Source organism: Ruditapes philippinarum, unplaced genomic scaffold (assembly GCF_026571515.1).
Source record: "Ruditapes philippinarum isolate M1 unplaced genomic scaffold, ASM2657151v2 ctg183_1_1_1_1, whole genome shotgun sequence".
In the NCBI taxonomy this organism is placed as follows: Eukaryota; Metazoa; Mollusca; class Bivalvia; order Venerida; family Veneridae; genus Ruditapes; species Ruditapes philippinarum.
This window is the reverse complement of record NW_026859131.1, coordinates 290,097-302,243: the sequence shown is the minus strand read 5'-3', so window position 1 is coordinate 302,243 and position 12,147 is coordinate 290,097. Positions and strand designations below refer to the sequence as shown.

General features: G+C 35.5%; 1 protein-coding gene across 1 annotated transcript in view; it reads left to right on the top strand.

Annotated features, from left to right (window-relative positions):
- The window catches only part of LOC132755364 (uncharacterized), a 172,098-nt gene that overhangs the window by 18,017 nt on the left and 141,934 nt on the right, over nt 1–12,147 (top strand). The window contains exon 3 of the mRNA XM_060746236.1: nt 3,723–3,899. Within this exon, the coding sequence (XP_060602219.1) occupies nt 3,815–3,899 (85 nt within the window). The 5' untranslated portion in view covers nt 3,723–3,814. The remainder of the gene's footprint in view (nt 1–3,722; nt 3,900–12,147) is intronic.

Below are 12,147 nucleotides of genomic sequence, written 5' to 3'. Positions count from 1 at the left end.
ACTCCCTACTGCCATTTATGGTAAGCATGAGGCAATCGATGTGTGTTAACAAATTGAGGTGTGAAGTACATAATGACCTGAGTAAACTGGATTAAGATTTGTGTCAGATTTTTTTTTTTACTGTTTATGCATGAAGTGTCAACGGAAAATTTTTAAGGCAGCATTTTTTTATTTCACCTTTCTATGGCTACTTTACAAAAATTCTTCATGAAAATGTTGATACCTTTCATTTAAAGAGAAAAATCTTTACCTTTCATTTAAAGAGAAAAAACTTTGGCTGTTAAAGTATATTTATTTTAATGATTTTGAATGCATCAAATTCAAGTTTATTTGTACTAAAATGGTTCAATATATATCTGATATAAAAATGTTTTTATTTGTTTGGGTCGTCAGACCAAACAAATAATGGTAGCGAAATTTCAGAGCCTAATGCTGTTAATTGCAAATGCCTAAAGTAGTCCACTTTTTGAAGCGGTTACTTCCCTTTATATGTACACTAACGACAAAAAATTCAGGGGAGATCAATGCGTAAAGATTGTCAAATGATAGGCGCATTTATTTTCAAGCAAAGTAGTTCCCGAATGGTCGAATATTTCTAATATTGTTTCATTCTTTATAGATATACATGCTTACAGTAAGCTCCATGATTATTTACATATGTGTTAAGCGTCGAAATAATAAGAGTTACAAACCCTTATTTAGAATAATATGGTTTTCTTCAGGTGAGGGATTTGCACGCTCGCTTATGAATCGAGAGGTCTCGAGTTCAAATCCCAGTTGAGGCAACTCATTTTTTTAAAAAAAATTAAGTCAAATAAACATTGAATTGACTATCAGTGTTGCAATTAGTCTTATAGCCAATTTACTACAGTTAAAACACTGGAAAGCATTGGTGGCACTATACAAAAAGAGATTGGTTTATAATCTCACAACCTTCACCTTTCTGACATTCTGAGACTCAAACAAATTCAGCGCCTTCTGTGCTTTGATTATATGATATACATGCAATTAATTATATTTGTTTTACAGGGATGCTATTTTATTTACATCAAATATTTAAAGTACCTATGTTTATTTGCAATTGTTTACATATTATTCATTCACAGTCATGTATGTTAAAACTTGAAAATATCAAATGATCTTGTAGATATGTTCATTTTCATAATAAAATGGGGGAAACTTAATTATTTGCATCGTTTTAAGATTACGACTGGTTTGTGCTTGCTTAAAAATCCCCCTACTTTTGGTCCAAATCCCCTGCTTTTTAAAGCCAAATCCCCCTATCTGGGTGGCTAGAAATATGGCATGTATGCACTTGTAGTATTTGCTATTGATGCAGCCGCATTATTATTTAAATCTTGCAAACAAGAATTATGTTTATTAACAGTTTCATTGGTCTGTGGTTCCTGACATTGATTCGGAACTTATAATTTCTTCACTTCTTATGTTAGCACTTAAATCAGTTTCAAAATCATTAGAGTCTGACAGGTTAGAATTAGGTTCATTCTCAACAGACTTGCAGCTGACTGTGTGTATCGTCCTCCACAACACTATTCCGCAACGCGAGTGAAACCATTATTTACCCCTGGACATCATTTTAAAGAAAATCACTGTAGTGTTCAGTAGTTTACTATTTGTTTTCCAAGCTCACAGATAGGACAATGAATTCCACTTTCTCTAAGTGTCTGCAAATTGGAATGATTCAGTGCTTCATCGGGAAAGCTTGGATGAATACATAACAAGTGAAAGTACCTTTGGCAATCTTCAAATTCACATCGTATATAGAACTGACCTTTACGTAGAGTGAGCCCTACATCAACATTTTTTCTAAAAGATTGATCAGTACCCTATGTCAAATTCTTGTAGCTCAATTTAGAACAACAAACACAACTTTTCAATTAAGTATTAATTTCAATTATAATCAAAAGTGTATATTTAAGGAGCATAACACACTTTATGTTATTTTCGTTACAATAAGATCCTGGCTTTTAAACGAAATTTAAAAAAAGACAGGAAACCTTGACAACATTTTGTTTTTCCTCATCTTTTTGGCATATTAACAGTCAAGATTTTAAAGTTATAATGGTAAAATAAGAGTATTGTTGTAAAAATGATTAAGAATTCGGACTTACACTTTTGTAAATAAGTGATCATTAATGTTCTTCAAGCAAAGCAAAATGTTGTCGGTTACAAAAATTGGTTGTCTTGTCATCAAAAGCTCGTATCTTAAATATATGCGATTTTAACATGAAAGATGTCCGACCTGTCAGAATACGCACATTTGTCATGTGTCCACATAAAAGGTTCTAATTTGAGTAGACATAATTATGAGATATTGAGCAAAGAAAGATGATTGCGCTTGGTTTTCCGCGGTGTCAAAAGGTCAATTTCGACCAAAACCATAATATAAACGAGCTTTTGACACGAAACTGATGATATATTATTATTACATATGTGTATTCTTAGTAGAAACATAATAAAAATGTAAGGACTAAATATAAAGTAATCTAGGAACCAGAGTTTCCTCTTGGTCAATTTTAGTTTGCACCACCAAATTTGCCAATCAGAAAAAGTTTTAGCCAACGGCTCCAAAGTTGGAGCCAATAATTCTGGGAGTAAGACATGCCTATCTTTGTTAAGATAAGCTATTAGTTGTAAATCAATGTGATTACAAACACTATTTATGATATTTTATTTTATTACAGCTGTTTCTAATGTAAAATTGACATATGAATATGTGGATTTCGAATTCTATTTAGATAAATACATATGACAACATAAATGTAATCAAAAACATCATTTTAAGTCAGTAATGAGGTTGGAAGGTCCTGTTTTGCCTAAAGCAGTTCTTATCTCTCTTATTCACTCTTACTGACTTGACTGAGGCAAGATCTTTCCAGCTTCCACTGCATTCTGGTGATCTGCAAATACAAAAGAAAAAAAAAACATTACTAGAAATTAACTTCATCTAAAGAATGAAGAAGATACTTTTTTTAATAATTTTTGTGATAAGACTCTTTAGCACGTCACATTCAGATATGGAAATATTAACATATTCAACGCAGTGAACAGTATCTTTAAATCAATCATTAGTGAAATTGATATTTCAATTGTCACCTGATTTAATATTTCAAAGCGTAATTATTTTTAGTCAGTTGACAAGTGGACTTACCTGAAGTCAACATCACGGGCAATCTTGTCATTTCTCTAATTCGCTACTAACACCAGTTGACTGCACTTGTAATTTACAGTGCTCCAAATCAGAGGATTAAAGATGTAATAATATACCAATTAACACATTGACACTTTCATGTCAGCATGTTCCAAAGTGTCACACTTTATTTGATCAACAAACTAATCACGTGTGACCTTTCACATCCAACACAAAAATACTAAAAATATTTTTATGTAACTTTATGATATATGGGTAGATGGCAGTCTAGAGATTATGGACGCTTTTTTATATTTTTCCTATGTTTAAAATTGTGGTTGCTATGGCAACAAATAGACGTTTAATGTGGCAAATATTACACAAAATTTAGATCCCATGATAACGCAAAAAGTACTGGCGTGGCCAAGTGGTTAAAAGTCGGTTTGAATTAAGACGAGCGGGCTCGACATTCTGCCAGTGGGCATGTCTTGTATTACAATATTATATTGATATATCTGATAACATTAGTTGTTTAAGAAGACAGCTTAATAATGTATATTGATTTTGACAGATACTACAAAGCGTAAGAAGAAATTTGAAAAAAAAAGAATTGAGAGAATTGATGTTGAAAGTGTTCCTATAGAAAGGATTGATAAAAAGGACATGATGGTGACAGATCAAGATGACATAAAGATACTCCTGGAAGAAAAGAGGAAAGAACTGATGAAGAAAGACAGACATGATATAGGTAAACTTTCTAAGGTTTATACAGAATTATGTCTCCAAAATTTTTTAGGAGACATATTGTTTTTGCCTTCAACGTTCATCTGTTCGTATGTCCCCAATAGATATGCAACAATTTGTTTTGATGCATCAAAAATCAGTTTTGTGGATGCTGAATTGATTTCTGATATCAACTTTAACAATTTCTTTGCAGTGTAAAATGGCCACATGAGCTAAACTTAGAAAAATGTTGCCTGATTTTCACTGTTCTATCTGATGTTAGAATTTCTATGAAATTTCACAGTAGTAATCAGTAACAATCTTAGTCCGCTTCAGGGGCATCCATGACCGAGATGTTATGGTCATTGATTTCAAACCACTTGCCTCTCACCACAATAGGTATGAGCCTCACAAGTGTTGTATTCTTGTATGTGAGAAAGTTATCCTCCTAGTATACTCAGGTGCCCGTTTTTGCCTGAAAAAATGCACAAAGGTGACCTGTGGTCTACCTCCACCAGATAAGCTGGTATGATGCCATATGACCTGTACTGTGTTGGTGCAATGTTAAAACCAACAAAAAAGACCAACAAAAACCTGTTCTGCTTCATTGCACAGTATGGTCGCCAGAGCTAAATGACTGTCTGTCTGTCTCTCCACATAAAGATTGTCTGGCTTTCACAGGTCAAACTGCTGGTGTGATTTAAACAAAACTTCATAGGATTGATCATTACCAACTACATTTGTGCATATTGCTTGAAATCAAAATGAATCAAACATTTCGTGAAACAAAACAAAGGACAAACTGCTGGCAAAATTGCAGAGAAACTGCGTACCAATTATAGTTATGTATATCCCGGACACATTCCGCTTCACTGCATCAAATGGTCTCTATATCTGTATTGCCATTCGTCTGTCTGTCCACATTAAGCTTGTCTGTCTTTCACATGTCAAACTGCAGATGAGTTTTACACAAAACTTGATATGAGTGATCAGTACAAACCCTAGTTAAGTACCTGCCCTAGTTGTGCAACGATTTATTTTTGATGCATTTGTGGATGCTGATTTGATTCTAATATCAACTATAACAATTTCAATTTCATTTACTTTACTTTTCACAAAATGGCCACATGAGCTAAAAATAGAAAAATGTTTTTAACTGCTGGTGGAATTATACTGATTGGTCATAACTAGTAGATAACCCCATATTGAGTTTGGGGTCACTAGGTCAAAGGTCACAGGGGCCTTTAATGTCTGAATGGTTTCCACTCATTATCTTGGAAGCTATTTATCACAAAGTCATCATATTCCACATACTGATTGGTCATAACTATAAGATAACCCTTATTGATTTTGGGGTCACTAGGTCAAGGTCACAGGGGCCTGTCAAGAGCTAGAGCTTAAATATTTGGCATGAAACATCATCTAGTCAGTGACTACTAAGTTTCTTCAAATTAAAGCCTTGGGGACAAAATTGGCCCCGCCCCGAAGGGGGGGGGGGATCATTGTTTTTCCCAATATGTGTATAGTAAAAACTTAAAAAATCTTCTTAGAGCTAAGGCTTAGATATTTATCATGAAACATCTTCAAATGGGTGTCTACCAAGTTTGTTCAAATGAAAGCCCCTGGGTTAAAATTGACCCCACTCCGGGGGCCTATATACAGGTGAGCGATTTCAGGGCCATCATGGCCCTCTTGTTACTTTTTTTGTCAGGTGCATTACTTGAAAATTAATGGTTGGTATTCAATGCAACTTCATACAATGTTCAAGCGCAGTGAGATGAAGTTCAATGCATAAGAACAAGAACTCTACATGTATTTGGACTAATTACATAGTTATTGCCCTTTGTTAGTTTTTCTTGTCCAGTGCATAACTTGAAAACTATTGGTTGGAATTAAATACAACTTCATACAATGGTCAAGGGCAGTGAGATTAAGTGCAGTGCACAAGAACCATAACTCTTTTTGGACTAGTTACATAGTTATTGCCCTTTGGTCCTTTTCCTTGTTTGTTGTAAACCTTAAAATCAGTTTTGTGGATGCTGATTTGATTAATGTTTTGAGTTGAATTCAACTTCATACAATGGTCAAGCGCAATGAGAAGAAGTGCAGTGCTCAGGAACTGTAACTCTATCTGGAATTATTACAAAGTAATTCAATAAAACTTCATTAGTGGTCAACCAGAGTGAAAGGAAATGCAACATACAAGAGCCACAACTATCTTTATTTGCCCACAACCATAACTCTATTTCAATTATCTTACAATATATTGTGTTACTAGTAACTTCCTCATTTTTGTATCAGTCTTGCGGAGGTATTAATCACATTTAGTGATAGCTCTAGTTTAAAGTTTTGTCTGGACTTCTTTCTAATACTAGTTATCAATTTGAGGGAAACTTTACAGGATTGATTGGTATGATAAGAACTTAAGCATATTAAACAAGTTTTCCAGTTGAATGATTTTTGGCTTAGTGGCGGTTGAATAAAAAAAAGCATTTTGTTCTGTGGTGACAAACTACATGATTACTGATAGCTCTTGTTTATTATCTTTGTTCCTGCGATAAAACTAGGTTTCATCTCCTGTTGTAAAAGTCTTCTTGTCCAGAAGCTCTTGACTCAAGGGTAACCTTTGCTAATGATCTTCCATGTTCAAGTTTCTTGGTACTCACCTTGCATGCTTAAATGTTTATTGTCCCCCGCCTTTTCGAAGAAAAAAGAGGATATAAAAATAGGCTCCGTTCGTCTGTCTGTCTGTCCATCCGTCACACTTTCTTGTCCGATCCATAACTTTGTCATTTATCAAAGGAATTTGAAATAACTTTACACAAATGTTTGTTATAATAAGACGATGTGTCATGCGCAACAACCAGACCCCTACCTCAAGGGTCAAGGTTGCACTTGCTCATTCAAGGTCAACATTGTCTATTTGAGGGTATATGTCATGTCCGGTTTATAACTTTCTTATCTTTGAAGGGATTTTGTATATACTTGCCACAATTGTTCACAATTATGAGACGATGTGTCATGCGCAACAACCTGTCACCTACCTCAAAGGTCAAGATCACACTTGGAAGTCACATAGTCTGTTATAGGGTACAGTTTGTGTCCGGTCCATAACTTTTTTAAAGATCAAAGGATTTTGAAAATACTTGGCACAAATAGTCACTATTATAAGACGATGTGTCATGTGCCACACCTGCCTCCCTACCTTCAAGGTCAAGGTCACGCTTAGAGGTAAAAAATAAACATAGTCTGTTAAAGGGTATATTTTGCGTCCAATCTTCATAGTTCAAGGGATTTTGAAATAACTTGGCACAAATAGTAACAATAATAAGACGATATGTCATGCACAACACCAGCACCCCTACATCCAAGGTCAAGGTCACACTTAGATGTCAAAGGTTAACAGAATTTGTTATATGGTATATTTTGTGTTCCATCCATAACTTCTTCATAGATCAAGGGATTTTGAAAGTACTTGGCACAAATAGTCACAATGAGGTCAAAGATTTACATAGTCTGTTACAGGGTATATATTGTGTCCAGTCCAAAACTTTTTCATACATCAAGGGATTTTAAAATACTTTGCACAAATAATTATGCCCCTACTTCAAAGAAGAGGAGGTATATTGCTTTGCATTTGTCTGTTGGTCAGTCAGTCGGTCTGTAGACCAAATGGTTTCCGAGAGATAACTAAAGAAAACTAAGGCCTAGCAACTTCAAACTTGCTATGATGATTGGTCATGGCCAATAGATGACCCCTAATGAATTTGGGGTCAACGGTCAAGGTCACATTGACCTTGTAAGTGAAAACGTTTTCCGATCAATAACTTAAGAATGCTTAGGCCTAGGAACTTCAAACCTGGTAAGATGATTGGTCATGACCAGCAGATGACCCCTATTGGTTTTGGGGTCAAGGGGTCAAAGGTCAAGGTCACATTGACCTTTTAGGTAAAAACGGTTTCCCATCAATAACTAAAGAATGCTTAGACCTAGGAACTTCAACCTTGGTATGATGATTGGTCATGACCAGCAGATGACCCCTATTGATTTTGGGGTCAAGAGGTCTAAGGTCAAGGTCACATTGACCTTGTAAGTAAAAATGGTTTCTGATCAATAACTTAAGAACCCTTAGACCTAGGAACTTCAAACTTGGTATGATAATTGGTCATGACCAGCAGATGACCCATATTGATTTTGGGGTCAAGGGGTCAAAGGTCAAGTTCACATTGACCTTGTAGGTAAAAACAGTTTCCGATCACTAACTAAAGATCAAGATGTCAAAGGTCAAGGTCATATTTATCTTGTTGGTAAAAACGATCATTAACTTGACGACCCATAGCTGTTGGCCCCAAAACTTCGTAGGTGCATTAGACTTGACAATAAGATGACCCTTATTGATTATGGGGTCAAGGAGTCATATTAGCCTAGTAGGTGAAAACAGTTTCCGATCAATAACTTGACAAGCCCATAGCTGCTTTGCCTCAAACTTTGTATGTGCATTGGTCTTGGCCAGGAGATGACCCCTATTGATTTTGGGGTCAAGGGGTCAGTGTCATATTGACCTTGTACTTAAAGATGGTTTCTGACCAATAACTCAACAACTCAAGTTGCCTTGGTTTTTTTTGTTCACTAGGTCAGAAGTCATGCATAATATCCTGATCACATGACTAATTGGCTGCAGAAAGGGGGAATACATGTTTTACAAACATATCTTGTTACAATAGTAAGACGATATGTCAGGTGCAAAACATGGGTCCCTACCTCCAAGGTCATGCTTAGAGGTCAAAGATTAACATAATCAGGGTGAGCTTTTAGGATCGCTGAATGTCCATCGTCTGTTCTCCATCCACACTTGTTAGTTAACACTCTAGTCTAGGTGATAGCTCTGATGAGTTCGAACATTGGTCATCTCGGTTGAAAAACTAGGTCACAGGAGCTAAAAATATAAAAACCTTGTTAACACTCTAGCAGTCACATTTTAGCCTCAATCATCATCAAACTTTGTCAGGCTGCTTGTCTAGGTGATAGCTCCGATGAGTTCGAACATGGGTCATCTCAGATGAAAAGCTAGGTCACAGCAGCTAAAAATAGAGTTTGAACATGCGTCATCTCGGATGAAAAACTAGGTCACAGGAGTTAAAAATAGAAAAATCTTGTTAACACTCTAGTGGTCACATTTTTGACTCATTTTTCATCAAACTTGGTCAGGTAAATGCTCAGATAAGTTCCAACATTGGTCATCTCGGATGAAAAAGTAGGTCACAGGAACTAAAAGTAGAAAAATCTTGTTAACACTCTAGTGCCTACTGTTTTGATCCAAATATCCTGTAAATTGGTCTGTAAGTTTGTTTTGATGATTTCTAGGTCAAGTTTCAATATGGGTCACCTGGGGTTAAAAACTAGGTCACACTGCCCAAAAATAGATAAACCTTCTTAACATTCTAGTGGTCACATTTTTGACTCCATTATCATCAAACTTGGTCAGGATGCTTGTTTAGGTCATTGCTCGGATGAGTTCGAAGATGGGTCATCTCAGATGAAAAACTAGGTCACCGGAGCTAAAAACAGAAAAATCTTGTTAATACTCGAGTGGCTACTGTTTTGATCCAAGTATCTTGGAAATTGGTCTGAAAGTTTGTTTTGATGACTTCTAGTTGAAGTTCGAATATGGGTCAACTGGGTAAAAAACTAGGTCACACTGCACAAATATGGATAATCCTAGTTAACACTCTAGTGGTCACATTTTTGACTCACCTGTCATGAAAATTGGTCAGAATGCTTGTCTAGGTAATTGTTCGGATGAGTTTGATGGGTCAGGTGAGCGATCTAGGGCCATCATGGCCCTCTTGTTTGATGTACAGACTTGAAATTTCGACCAGGAATGTAATTTCTGATGTAAATTGAATTAAGATAGTAACTGACTACTTTTGATATTAATGATATCGTTTGACCTTGTTTCTTGTTTGTTGATGTACCTATTGAAATTTGGACAATGGGTTTAATTTCTGATCCTGAATTGAATTTTTATATCCACTAGCCTACTTTTCATATTTTTTGATATCGCATGACCTACTTTTTTATGCACCCGATATAGTCGTCTTGTCTGTCCGTCATGTCGAGGTTGAACCGTCCGTGGATTTCTTAAGTCTGCCTGTCATGCTCGTACGAGTTAACAACTATAATACGGCATGATTGGAAGTTATTATCTGCTTCATATTTCCTATCCTTTTTAGTAGAAAATGAATAATGGTTAACCTAAAACAGCAAGTTGGAAATATCTTAAGTTCTATCTATACTAATGGCTTTATAATTTCCACATTTACTTATCAATACAAAGTACATGATATTGCCAAGTTATATAACTGTGTCATCCATATTTCCCAGTTATTTCCCTTTTTATGCCACCGTGGCATATAGCGATTCACCTGTGTGTGTGTGTGTGTGTTTGTTTGTTTGTGTGTGTGTGTGTTATATAGATTATATAGTGAACTTAAAAAATCTTCTTGTGAAAAACCACTAGTCCAATTTTAACCAAACTTGGCAGGATTGATCCTTGGGTGAAGGGCTTCCAAAGTTGTTCAAAAAATTTCATTCCATGCAGAAATCTGGTTGCCATGGCAACCAAAAGGAATTATAAGAATAAATTTAAAAAATCTTCTTGTAAAGACCCAAAAGGCCTAGAGCTTAGATATTTTGCATAAGGCATTGTCTTGTAGACCTCTACCAAGATTGTTCAAATTATAGCCCTGGGGTGAAAATCGGCCCTGCCCCGGGGGTCATTGATTTTCACTATATGTACATATAGTAAAAACTTAAAATACCTTCTTGTAAAGACCCAAAAGGCCTAGAGCTTAGATATTTTGCATAAGGCATTGTCTGGTAGACCCTTACCAAGATTGTTCAAATTATAGCCCTGGGGACAAAATCGGTCCCGCCCCGGGGGTCATTGATTTTCACTATATGTACATATAGTAAAAACTTAAAATACCTTCTTGTAAAGACCCAAAAGGCATAGAGCTTTTATATTTTGAATAAGGCATTGTCTGGTAGACCTCTACCAAGATTGTTAAATTTATAGCCCTTGGGTCAAAAATGGCCCAGCCCCGGGGGTCATTGGTTTTCCTTATCTGTATATAGTAAAAACTTTAAAAAAAATTCTTCTAGCAATTGACAAATGCTAGAGGTTAGATATTTTGCATGAAGCAAGATTGTAAAAATTATAGCCCTGGGGTCAAAATTGGCCCCACACCCAGGGGTCATTGATTTTCACCATGTACATATAGTAAAAAATTAAAAAATTGTCTTGTCTGAAGGTTAAAGGCTTAGAGCTTTGATATTTGGTATATAATATCATCTATGGGTCCTCTGCTAAAGTTGTTTTAATTATGCCCCTAGTGTTAAAATTGCCCTGCCCCAAAAGCGATAGTTTTCCTTATATGTATAAAGTAAAAACTTGAAAAATCTTCTTCCCTGAATTGAAAAATCTTCTTCTCTGAATTGACAAAGGCTAGAGGTTAAATATATGGCATGAGGCTTTGCAAAGTGAACCTTTACCAAGATTGTTCAAATTATAGCCCTGGGGTCAAAATTGGTTCCGCCCCGGGGGTCATTGATTTTTAATATGTACATATAGTAAAAAAATAAAAAATATTTTTGTCTGAAGGTACAAGGCTTAGAGCTTTAATATTTGGTATATAATATCATCTATGGGTCCTCTGCTTAAGTTGTTTTAATTATGCCCCTAGTGTTAAAATTGCCCTGCCCCAAAAGCGATAGTTTTCCTTATATATATAAAGTAAAAACTTGAAAAATCTTCTTCCCTGAATTGAAAAATCTTCTTCTCTGAATTGACAAAGGCTAGAGGTTAAATATATGGCATGAGGCTTTGCAAAGTGAACCTTTACCAAGATTGTTCAAATTATAGCCCTGGGGTCAAAATTGGTTCCGCCCCGGGGGTCATTGATTTTCAATATGTACATATAGTAAAAAAATAAAAAATATTTTTGTCTGAAGGTACAAGGCATAGAGCTTTGATGTTTGCTATATAATATCATCTATAGGTCTTTCAAAGTGAACCTTTACCAAGATTGTTCAAATTATAGCCCTGGGGTCAAAATTGGTTCCGCCCCGGGGGTCATTGATTTTCAATATGTACATATAGTAAAAAAATAAAAAATATTTTTGTCTGAAGGTACAAGGCATAGAGCTTTGATGTTTGCTATATAATATCATCTATAGGTCCTTTACCAAAGTTGTTCTAATTTTTCCGCTGG